At 39.8% G+C, this 13,040-nt stretch overlaps 2 protein-coding genes across 2 annotated transcripts in view; both read left to right on the forward strand.

Moving 5' to 3' along the window:
- The window catches only part of LOC309562181 (uncharacterized protein), a gene marked incomplete at its 3' end in the record, with an annotated part of 162,414 nt that extends 155,569 nt beyond the window's left edge, over positions 1–6,845 (forward strand). The window contains exon 6 of the mRNA XM_082266302.1: positions 6,731–6,845. Within this exon, the coding sequence (XP_082122428.1) occupies positions 6,731–6,845 (115 nt within the window). The remainder of the gene's footprint in view (positions 1–6,730) is intronic.
- Positions 1–13,040, forward strand: part of GRIN2B (glutamate ionotropic receptor NMDA type subunit 2B) — a 1,006,559-nt gene that overhangs the window by 115,397 nt on the left and 878,122 nt on the right. The gene's annotated exons all lie outside the window — the stretch shown is intronic.

Genomic DNA, 13,040 nt, shown 5'->3' on the forward strand with positions numbered 1-13,040 from the left:
CTTGGCTCTCACAGCAGTCACATGGTTTAGATCCTTCGGAAACTTTGGCTTAGAGCTGTAAGTTACATGTGGTCAATGTGCTGGCAGTGTGCAGTGAGTGCACTTTCAGCACACAAACCTCATGCTCAAGTAGACACATGTGTGGAGGTTGGGTGTTAAAGCCCACCTTTTATGCCTCCACATAATTGCATTAAAAGGTCAGCATAAGGTTAAGAATATATAAAGTTTTTATTTCTTAAAGTGTATCAATTTTTGTGTCAAGTTATTTTGTTGTCTATTTCCCCATTGGGGAGATTTGCCTCTTTCTATTTGTACTGTTGACCAGTGTCACCAAGAAAGATAGTGATAGAAAATACAGAATAATACAGACGTCACCAAAACAAGAGGTAAGGGTACATTTTCCAATGGGAACACCTGTTTCTGGGATAACTGTCTAAGACCTGAATTCCCCTCCATTTGGGAATTTTACTTCCTGTTTCATCTGTGAGACAGGAAGGAAAATTGCCTCAAAGGTACACAGACAGCCAATAACCCGACAGGGGTTTTAAAACTTCCCTTTTCTATTGAAAAAAAAAAAAGGTTTTGGCTAAAAATACACTTAATTAACGTATTCCTTCTAAAGTGACGGACAATTCTCCCATTTTCTGAATGAAGAGCACAAGGACTATCGGAAAATGTTGGAGAATGTGTGAGAAACCTAGTCTGTGTTTTGAGAGCCATCATATTTTGCTTTCTAAACCTTGTGTGATCATAATGATTAACCCCCATGGTAATTATATGACCAAGAACCACACTAACTGGTTCTTAATAGTTCATATAAGGCCGAGAAGCAAACGAGAAGCAGGATAGAATGCTGGACTTTGGGAGAGAAGCTTGATTATATCTAAATAGCACGTCCCCTTGGATCAATAAGGGAAATGAGAATTATCAAGATGCTCCCCTTTTCGATCCTGCAAAGTATACCTAGGGGCTAAAAGGCATAGATCAGTTCCAACGGATCCCATGTATCACCAAAGCATCCATTGCAAAGGTCAGAGGGTCCCTGGATCTGGTGACAAACCTGTCCAGTTCAGTTAAACTGCATGTTTTAAAATGATCACTGTCATAGGTAAAAAAAAAACTTTTATTTTTTTCAATGTTCCCCCTTAAATTATACATAAAATGGCATCATTTGTAGAAGGCAATAATGCCAAAAGAAAGTTTTATTTACATGAAATAGTACAATATATGTATTTCTTGGGTATCACAATTCATGACACATTTAATGGCAAATGAATAAGCACAAAGCAGAAATTTCTCTTGGTGGTAAGGGCTAAACAACCACCAGTCTTAAAGTTTTTAATGTTAATACAGTCAACTTAAAATGGAATGTTTGGCTGTCTAAAGCCTTGTTCACATACTTTAGGCTTTGACTTGTATAAGATCAGTGTGTAAGGCATGCTTTTACAAAGAATTTGCAGGGCTTTGGAAAGTAATCCAAAACTTAATGGGTTAGAGTTTAGATAAAAACAAACTTTGCAGCTTTATTATCGTTGAATAAATCAGGTGGTATAAGTGTAGGCCATTTACGTGAAGTTGAGGGAGGATCAGAAAATGGATATTTGGTAAGCTCCATCCTTCCTACCCAGTGACACCTGCCTGTCTGCAGGTGGGACAGCAAAGCCTAGATTCATGGTAGGGTGGCATTGCTGGGGATGGAGGTGTGTTCTGGTGCCTGTGGAAGTGAATGGATGACTGTAAATACATATATAGAGATATTCATATGCTGATGTAATATACCTGTACCCTGGGACCTCTACTTCCTTCCTTGGTAGGAGCCTATACTTGAGAATACTATCCCACGCTGATTCCCATTCCTTCTTACAAGGAGTCCGATGACATTTTGGGCGATTGCACTTCTTGCAGTACTTTTTCTCCTCAACCCTTTCTTTTGCCTGAGAGACTGACACGCAAACATCAGTTTCTACTAATTCCTCCCAGATAAGAAACTGATCATGCATAGTCCTCAAATGGTTCTGGACTTCATTTACAGCACTGATTATTAGGCCTTCCTAAATGCCCTTATTTATCTTTTCTTTTATGTGACTCCCAACAGACCTTTCCTAAAATTAGCCAGTTCCTAGAATTTTACACGAGAGGAGGATTCTGTCCTCTGCGATCCTAGTACAGAAGTACGCTCTTTTTAGACTAAGTTATTTTTCCATTTATCCCTATGAAGTTTTTGGGGTTATTTAGAACTATTCCTACCTTATGAAATGGTATTTCTGGTCTTTCAGACCAAAACAGTCTATGTTGTTATTCCTGGATTATCACAGGTTGTAGCTGTGTAGGTTGTAGTGCTCCATCTTGATGTTTTTTGGAAATATCCTAACCTATGATGATTTAACACTGTTTCCGTATCATCAAAGAATTCTTCTTAATCATCCTAATAAAGTGATTTCTGTTGCACTGCTTTAGGAATGTATCAGATCTCGCCTTGCTATACACAGGTCTACTTTTCTTTATCTTTGATATGTTCTTCGTGTCCACACAATTTTTCTTAGTGTCTAGATGTTGTTTTTTTGCATTTGAAATCTATCTCTCTAGCCATTGAGGGGTCTTCATCTGTGCACCCCCTTTTCAGTTTTAAGAAAGTATAATGCATCTGTTGCAGGCCCTGTATTTCTCCAACAGACATGTCATATGTTACCCTGCTATGGTTCCCCTAGGGGGACAGGGCAATTCTGAAGTGATTTCTCAACAAAATAAAGCATTGGGGGTGAATGGATGGGTGAATTTGCTTTGAATATTAAAAATGAATTAAATAGTGTTTTCAGTTAGTGATGCTCATATTAGTTCTGCTTTAACAAAGGTTCCCTTTATTGTCATACATCTGTACCGTTAAAGATGTTTGTAAAAGCAGCTCTATCACTGACCATATTATATTGTTGTCATGGTGCTGTATTTTTATTGTATACATTTTTATTAGTTGGTACATATTTCATTATTTATTTATACAACAAATATAAATAGTTTCCTTTCATCACACTGAATAGCCCTCTTCAATCTCACTTACCTGATCATCACTTCTCTTCCTTCGGCATCCTATTTTCTTCCATCCCCATAAATCATACCATACTCCATTCTGTGTGCATGGCAGGCTACAGAGGGATGCATTTTGGATTCAAGAGAAGCAAATTTTAGTAAGCCTTAAAAGGACAAAGTGCATTCAAATTTTCTTGCCAATAAAAACAGTGACAGGGCCAACGTAGGTCATTTTCCATGGTAAATCCTTATAAATAAATCTTTTTCCTATTTGAAGACAAAACCCATGCCAAACTCCTATTATTTAGGGTATTTTTTAGAGATGAATCATAATTACATTGCAAATCATAATTTCATCACAAAATACAGTACACGTGTGAACAGCACATGTGAGTTTAGGTTGCAAAATGTCTTTGTATCCTGACACCTTAAGAGTTCCCTTCACGAGAACTAAGGGGCCAAGCCCAACCCGGAAATACAACCCACACCATAATCCCCCCTAAATGATTAGGAGTAGTGGCTCAATACTTTTGGCAATATAGTGTAGATGACTAAGTTTGGGGTGGAGGAACTTGACTGAACTCAGCCTGATAGAACACCTTTTGGATGAATTAGAGCGGAGAGAATGCGAGCCAGGCCTTCTCATCCAACATCAGTGCCTTACCTCACAAATTTGCTTTAGGAAGAATGGTCAAACGTTCCCATTGACGCGCTCCTAAACCTTGTGAACAGCCTTCCCAGAATAATGGAAGCTGTTATAGCTTGAAAGGGTGGGCCAACTCAATATTGAACCCTACAGACTAAGATTGGAATGCCAGTAAAGTTCATGTCCGTGTAAAGACAGGCATCCCAATACTTTTGGTAATATATTGTATGTGTTGAGGCTGGGTGTTAAAGTCCACCTTATTTTCCGCCACCTAAATGCATTAACCACTTGCCAACCTATCACTTAGATGTAAGATGGCAAGGCAGCTCTCCTGTGCTAGATCATGTACATAGTACATGCAAATGTGTCAGTCAGAGCCGGTTCACACTTCTGCGTGTGCCGGGTTCGCATGTCATGTCGGAGCGCACTGCTCCGACATGACATGCGATCAGCTGTGCGGTGCGAGTTTAGCCATACAGTTTGTATGGCTAAATTCGCACCGCACCCGCAGCAAAGACGCACAGGAGGCATTTTTGCTGCCGCATCAGGATCGGATCGCACAGCGGTTCACACTTGTGCGATCCGATCCTGTGCGAACTGCACGATCGCACTGCGATATGCGATCAAACTGGGGGTGTCGTTAAGATTACATTGACACCCCCAGCGGATCGCATATGGCAGTGTGAACTGCCGGGGGTGCGTGTGCGATGCGGGTACAGGCTGCGAATTCGCAGCCTTCCCGCATCGCAATAGTGTGAACCGAGCCTTAGTGTCCCTACTGTCAGCAGCAATATCGTAGTCCAACCATAAGTTGATCACCGCCATTACTAGTAAAAAATAAATAAATAAACAAATAAATAAAAATGGTTTGTAAACTGTATTACTTTTGTGCAGACCAATTCATATACGTGTTTTGGGATTTTTTTCCCCAAAAATATGTAGCAGAATACATATTGGCATAAACTGTTGAAGAAATTTGATTTTTTACTTTTTTTTTATTGGACATTTCAAAATTGCCTTTTTTTTTGTTTCATAAGTTTTATTGAGTGTATATAAGGATATACAAAATATTTGCAAAGGGAATACAATTTGGATATGACAACAGAACATATGCAGTGTCATTATAACACAGAGATGGCTGGGTTATTAAAGAGGCATATTGTCAAACGATGTTTTCGAATATTGTAACAGGAGAAAGGAGTAAAAGAGTAATACATTCATATTAGGGCCCTTTCACACGGGCGTTCCGCATGTCCGCAAATCATCCTATTTTTTTGCGGATGATTTGCGGACATAATGTAAGTCTATGGCATTGCGGATGTCAGCGGATGACCATCCTCTGACATCCGATTTTCTTCCTTTCAGTTCTGTTCCGTTTTTTGGAACGGAACAGAACAGTATTTTTGTTAAGTTGAAAAAACGGAAAGGATGCAAAATCGGATGTCAGCGGTTTCATCCGCTGACATCCGCAATGCCCATAGACATACATTATGTCCGTATATCAGCTGCAAACGGATGGGATGATATGCGAACATACGGAGCGGATGACACAAGTGTCATCCGCTCCGTGAAAAAAAAAAAAAAGTGCATCGGAGCGGAGAAAAAAACTGAACGGCCGTGTGAAAGAGGCCTTAATTGTTCATTTTAGAACACAACAGTGACTCAAAATAACAAGGTAGAATATAGGCTGATATAAAAAAGGGGGCATATTTAGATCTGTAGGAGGAAGAGAAAGAAGAGAGGAAAGGGAAAGGAGGGGGGGGGGAGGGAGAGGGGGAGTGATTCCCCCTCTCTCTCTTCAAGTGTATTGTCTCATAGGGAAATTTTCAATGGAGTTCCCTATACTTTTGCATAAGGAATTGCCGAAAAAGATACTCAAAGTCAAGGGCCTTGCAAAGAAGTTTTGTAGGAGTTATTTGTAAGAGTGAAGACAGTTTACCCATTGTCCAGGTATAAAGGGGTTGTCCTAAATTGCTGCCAGCTAGACCAAGTTCATGTGAATTTGGATACTTTTTCCTGCGATATACTAATACATTTCTCAATTCATTCCATGTTGTTGAGTCTGTGGAACCATTCTTTTTTTTGTTGGTATAATTGGGGAACACCAATGGCAGGGTATACAGTGTCTAGAGGCATTGTTTATAAACAGTGCTAGGGATTTGAGATATCGTTTTTTTTAGGGATAGTGGTATGGTGTAGGAGGTATTGAGCAGGTGATTATTCAGTATTTTCAGAGGTAATTGCTAGGATATTTGGATATAGACTGTCTTCCAAAACAGTTGAACTTTGGGGCAGTTCCACCAGATGTGTAGCATGGACCCATTCGCTTCATCACAACACCAAAGTTTGTTAGGAATCAGGTTTGAGAATTTGTCTAATAAGGCTGGAGTTCTGTACCATTTTGTGAGAATTTTAAAACCACATTCTTGTGTTTCCACATTCAGAGATCCTCTATGTGAGTAAGTACATATAGATTTGAAATCAAGGTCAGAGAGCTTCAAGTCTAGGTCTCGTTCCCATGCCAAACAGGAGGCACTAGAGAACACTGAGTGATCCCCAAAAAGTGAAGACTAAATACTCTATATGAGGTGTCTCTTTGGGTTTTTCCTGGTGCAAAGCTATTCTAATAGTGTAAAATAGGGTTTCTTCCAATAATGTGAGGTCTGTCGATTGGTTAGGAAAAGTTGAATCTGAATATGACCAGTGGGTGATTGTATGGGGTAACAGGTCAGCATCAAGGGCATCAGGAGATCCCCCCTACAGAAAAGAGTGAAAGGCTAAGAAGTCTTTGCAAGGCCAAATTCTTGAAAGGAAATTGTTATTAGTGCCAGGAGTGAAATATGGATTGTCGCATAATGACGTCAAAGGGCTGAGTCAAGGTGTCGGATTAGAGGTTTTATCCGTTGTTCTAAAAATTTCTAGGGTAGGGCCAATCAAAGGGTGAAGTTTGATCTGGGGTGAGACATGTTTGGGATTTACCCAGGGAAGGGTTCTTAGGCAGAGAGGTGAAAAAAATGTTCTAAGGTAACCAAATCTTTTATTTTGTGGTGTATGTTCCAGCCAACAATACAAGCTAAGTGGGTTGCCCAGTAATATCAATGTCATCCTGGAAGGGAGAGTAAGACAAGAGAATCTCAGAGGTTTTCCTCACCATATTAATGAGGAGCACGCCTGACGAAAAGAGGCAAAAAAGGATGCCGGAACTCGAATGGGAATGGTTTGTAGGACATATTAAAATCGGGGGAGAATGGTCATTTTAATCAAGGAGGCTCTACCCAAACAATGATACATTTAGTGAGTTCCAACGCTTTAAGTCTTCACGTGTTTCCTTTAGAATTGGGGAAAAGTTGTAATGAAAAAGATATGTAAGTAATGTAGAGATTTGGATTCCAAGGTAGATAATTGTGTCTTTGGCCCAGGTAAAGGAGACGTTTTTTTGGCATAATTATATTGTCTCTGGGTGCAATTTTATGTTTAGTGCATTTGATTTAGAGTGGTTGTTTTTTAAATTAGAAAGTGTTTGTAAGTGGGCTAGATCTCGGAGTAGGTTTGGCAGTGAAATGTGGGGGTCTGTTAAGAATAATAGGAGGTCATCAGCAAAGGCTGCAATTTTGTATGTCTGGTTGTGTATGGTGATTCCTCTGATGTCTGGATTGGAGCGTATTCTATTTACTAAAGGTTTGAGAGTTAGGACAAAAAGTAATAGGGATAAAGGGCAGCCTTGTCTTGTTCCATTTTGGTGTCGGAATGCATTCGACAGGTGGCTGTTGACTCGTACCCTAGCAGTTGGAGCCAAGTATAATGCTCGCATATAAGGTTGCATATGGGATAAAAGGCCAATTGAGACGAGAACTGGTTCCATGTAGTCCCAGGCCACTCTGTCAAATGCCTTCTCTGCATCAAGGGGAAGGAAGAAACCCTGTTTGCGTTGGAGGTGAGCCAATGGTGGAGGTTTAGGGCCTTGATTGTGTTGTCCTGACCTTCTCTGCCGGTGATAAATCTGACTTGATCCAGAGATATCAGGGAGGGAAGTATTGGGAGGAGCCTGGTTGTTAATATTTTAGCGTATATTTTTACATCAACATTGATGAGGGAGATTGGATGTTAATTATTGACAAATGAATCATCTTTGCCATCTTTTTGGATCACCAATATGTGATCTTCCAAAAGTTGGGCTGGAGGGAGAGTCTCAGATTGAAACAAACGGAAAGCCCTTAGAAACCGAGGTTTAAGTACATCAGTAAATTATTTGTAGTATTGTAAAGGGAGTCCATCAAGTCCAGTTGCATTACCAATCTTCATGTCTCTAAAAGTCTTCTAGAATTCTGATTAGGAGAGAGGAGCTTTAAGCTTGTGGGATGTGTCAATCAGAATAGGGGAAGGGCCCTATTTTTGTAGAAAATTCTGAATAAGTTTGATTCTGTTTTCAGAATTATTATGAGGACAGTTAGGGCTGGATGGTCAAGTTGATTAGCTATATCCTCATTAGAGGAGTGTATTTTCCCTGAGTTGTCTCTTATGTGATGGACTGTATTATTACTCTTTTTGTTTTGAACTGCTTTTGCAAGAAGTTTGCCACATTTATTGGCTTGTTCATAGTAGATTTTGTTGTGTAAAATATATTGTCTTTTTGTGAGTGATCATATTCAGTTCCTCAAGGAGAAGGGATCTTGCTTGAACTACTTCTTAATATGTTGATGATGCCATGTTAAGTTTATGTAATGCTTCTAATGAGTGGATGCAAGCAGTAAGTGAAGCAAGCTTGGCTTGTCTTTCTTTTTTGATTTTGGAGGCAGTCGTGAGGATTTCCCCACAAATTACACATTTATGTGCTTCCCATTGAATGAGGGGAGATGTTTCTGAGTTGTTATTCAATGAGAAGTAATCACGTATGCATGTGTTAAATATTTGTGTATAAATAGGGCTTTTGAGGTGGGATGCATTTAGTCTCCAAATTTGAATTCTGGAAGAAGTTACCGGGAAAACCAGTTGTATAGTGATTGGTTGGCTGTCGGAGACTATCATGGGTTCTATAGGGGCTTTCTGTAGAAAGGAGAGATTGGTCTGTGTTATAAAGAAATCGAGAGTATTTCTGATGTAAAGGGGAAAAGTAGGTGTAATCTTTTTCTTGGGGTTTCAGCATTTCCCATGCATCATGAAGCATGAGACCTTGAAGCTGAAGTTTGATTTGTCTAAGAACTTTGTATGGAAGGGCTGAAGTGCCTGAAGATATGTCCAAGAGTGGGTTTAATGTGATATTAAAGTCTCCACCCAAAATCAAAATGCCTGAGGAGAAGGAGGTTAGTAGGTCTCCTATTCGACGAAAAAAAGAGACTTGTTTAGAACTGGGTGCATAAATGTTAGCGCCTGGGATGGGTCGAAAGCCCAGCTTTCCCTTAAGAAAATTATACCTGTCTTCCTGATCATACATAGCATCAAACAATTGGAAAGGTGTATCTTTAGATATTAGTATGGAGACCCCCCTTGGTTTTGGAGCTTGTGTTCGTTGCATGATAAGCAGATGGGAATTTTTTGTCAGTGAGTTTAGGTATATCATCAGTTATGAAGTGTGTTTCCTGTATGCATACAATATTGGCTTTCAGTTTATGAAATTTTTTCTCAAAAACTGAAAGCACTTCTCTTGGATGTTTAATCCTTTGGCATTGATAGAAACTAGTTTCAGTGACAAAGAGGAGGTATGAGGAGTCTGGGTAAGCATGTTGGAAAAGAGTCTGTCTGTCTGTCTATCTGTCTCTGCAATTAAGGAGTGTATACTGTTAAGCAGAGTAAAGTATGAAATATTACCGGGGATACACTGAGTTTACAGAGAGAGAGGGGTTGGGAAATGAGGAAGGTGAAGGTAGGTAAAGAAGGAGTGGGGGGAAGGTAGGGAGAAAAGGAGAGACCAGATGAACTGGAGAAAAGAAAGTATACTGGAGATAAGAAAGTATACTGGAGATAGAGTTATGCTGGCCATACACTAGCCGAAAAATCAATAGAAAATCTGTCACTTGGTCCGTTTGTTCATTTTTCATCCAGTTAATGGGCACAAATAGAAAATCAGTTTTAACTTTTCAGAGCTGAAAAATCGAAGGAACAGTTTAGAAAATTCTGCCGAAAGAACGATAAATTTAAAGGTTAATGTGTTTCTCCCCCGAACTGTTTGCACTAGGCATATGTGACAAAATGAATGAAAAACGGATTCATATATGCCATTGAACTATTTATCATTCAAAATTCGGTCATTACATGATGGCACGATCGTCTGCTCTCACGGACGAGTGTCCATATTTCGAAAATGAGTTTGAACGATTTTTCGGCTAGTGTATGGCTAGCATTAGGCCCGCTGATCTACGTATAATGCTATTAGAAGGTTTGGCTCGGGAAAGTTAGGCGGATTCCCAAGTATGGTGGAGAAAAACGGAAGGACCACATAGAGGGGGTTTCTGCTGATATAGATTGTGAGGTGTGTGGGTCAATGCCTAGGTTAACATGAAGGATTTAGTGTGATTTATTTTGAAGAGGGAAACTGAACTGAAGCATTCTAGAAGCTGCTGAAAAGCCCTAATGGATGTTTTGGGATTGGTTAGGGTGATGATAACATTATCGACATATAGGCCAATTTTATGTTCTGTGTTTCCTATCGTGATACCGGATATTGACGATGTTGCTCTAATAGACTGTGCAAGGGGTTCCATGACCATGGCAAAGATCAAGAGGGAGAGCGGGCAGCCTTGTCTTGTGCCATTTGTGATTGTAAAGGGGCCTGATATTATTCCCGAGGTCCACACTCATGCACTTGGGGAGGAGTAGCGATTTAAAAAAAAAAATGTAAAATGATCCTCGGAGTCCAAATTTATGAAGTACTGCTTCCATATAGGTCCAGTGGACCTTATCAAATGCCTTCTCTGCATCCAATGAAAGGAAGAGAGAAGGCAATTGACTGTTTGACTCCACAGATTGTATAAGATCAATGAGATGTCTAGTGCCATCAGATGCTTGTCTGATCAGACGCTTGTATGAATCCCACTTGGTCTGGATGAATGATTTGGGGGATGATCGAGGAGAGGCATGGTGCTAAGAGCCTTGCATACAGTTTAGAGTGATATTGGACGGTAGTTAGCAGGGTTGTGAGGGGCTTTTCCAGGTTTTGGTAGTGTAGTCACTAAGGCTTCCAAGGATTCTTTGGGAATTTTACCTGTGGAGGCGAAGTGGTTGAAGGCATTACTTAAATGTGGGGTGATCAGGTCTGAGAAGTGTTTATAATATTCATTGGGGAAGTCATCCAGGCTAGGGGCTTTGTGTAGTGGGAGTAGTATGGAGAACAGATTTGAGAACTTTTTCTTGGCTTTATTGGGCGTATAAAGATTGACTAAAGTAAAGTGTTAGTTCTCAATTGTCTTGAAAGTATTCAGTGTCTGCCGCCTTCATCAAACTCACGGTGATGAAGTGTAAATAATACAGAGGTGCTGATAGCGATCATGACCCCCTTTTTTTTTTTTTAGTGGGGGCGTTAGCGAAAAAAGCGATGTGAGTATTTCTTGTGTGAACATGTTGGGGCTTTGGTTTTAGCAAAATGTGTCTATTCTGAGTTTTGAAGTAGGGCTTCCTTCCATAGAAGGTTTCGTTTAAAGGGGAGTTCAGGCCTTTAGCGTTCAAAGAGGTGATTATGAGGGCCATAATGAGGAGTGTTACCTGGAGTTGTGGGCGAGGGGAACCGGTCCACACCTTTAGGCACTTGTCAAATGCAGTAAGGATATCAAACCAGTTTACAAAGTATTAAGTTAGTACAGATGTGCGATATGTCACTATACAGTTGAGTAAAAAGAAAAAAAAGAAAAGAAAATAGAACCGGTGTAGCTCAATAAGAAGTAAATTACAATTCACGCTACAAATAGTGCAAATCAATAATTTAGAATGAATGATATAGTGTGCTCAGCACACTGTAATCTGAGGTGAGTGGATTCAACAGATGTATCGTCGCCCATGCTGGATCTAATGCATGCATGGGATCAGTGACAATAGTAGCTGTTGGCCTCTGTCTTTTTTTGGTGCTGGGTTCTGGGGGGTTGATGGTGTTGGATGGAAGTTTCCACACCCTGCTACATTGAGAGGGAGAGGGAGAGGCAGTTGGTCAGATTTTTATATCCATCTTTGGGTGTGAGAATGGGTATTGCTGTTGATAGGTGACCATCAATTTGGTGGGGAAACCCCACTTGTAGGTGATTTTTCATTCCTGTAGAATGGAAGTGATAGGTGCGTAGGCTCTATGCATTTCCATTGTGGCTGGGGAGAGGTCGCTGAAGAATAGGATAGTAGTGTAGGGTGCTGGTAGGGGTTTGGTTGCTTTGATGGCGTGGAGAATTTGCTCTTTTACATAAAAAAAGTGTACCTGTGGCAAAACATCTCTTGGGAGATGAGCAAGTTTAGCAATCGTGTCTGTGGGCCCGGTCAATAGTAAGATCACGTGCGTTTAAGTGGGGAAGTAGTTGCAAGAACAGTTTCTGAAGATAGGGAGTGAGTTCATTCGCTTTAATTGATTCTGGGATACCCCTGAATTTAATATTGTTTTGCCTAGAGTGATCTTCTAGGTCAGCCAATTTCATTTTAATGTGATGTATTTCTTCTGCATGGTGATCGTGTGCATCTAATAATTTGTTTTGTGCTTTGGCATGGTCATGCATATTTTCCTCCAGTGCATTAGCTCTCTCTTCTAAACAATCAACTCTGTCATGTATTTAAAAGATGGAGAATTGAAGTTCCCTGTGTAAATCTTTTTGCAGAGTGAGGAACATAGATTTAACCACTTACCAACTGGGCACTTAAACCCCTTTCCTAACCAGACCAATTTTCAGCTTTCAGTGCTCTCACATTTTGAATGACAATTACTCAGTCATGCAACACTGTACCCATATGAAATTTTCATCCTTTTTGCCCAATAGAGCTTTCTTTTGGTGGTCTTTAATCATCATTGGGTTTTACATTTTTTTGCACTATGAATGAAAAAAGCTGACAATTTTGTAAAAAATGTTTTTTTCTTCGTTTCGGTTTTTAAAGTTTTGCAAATTTTGTATTTTTCTTCATAAATTTTGGCCAAAATTTATACTGCTACATACCTTTGGTAAAATTAACCCAAATAAATGTATATTATTTGGTCTTTGTGTCTTTATCTTATTTCTTGAGACCCTAACAAGCCAGGAAAGTACAAATACCCCCCAAATGACCCATTTTTGGAAAGTAGACATTCCAAGGTATTTAGTAAGAGGCATGGTGAGTTTTTTGAAGTTGCAATTTTTTTCCCACAATTGTTTGCAAAATGAAGATTTTTTCTTTATTATTCACAAAGTTGTCAGATTACCAAGTTATTTCT

Source organism: Pelophylax lessonae (genome assembly GCF_965119305.1).
Source record: "Pelophylax lessonae genome assembly, chromosome: 8".
Taxonomy (NCBI): domain Eukaryota; kingdom Metazoa; phylum Chordata; class Amphibia; order Anura; family Ranidae; genus Pelophylax; species Pelophylax lessonae.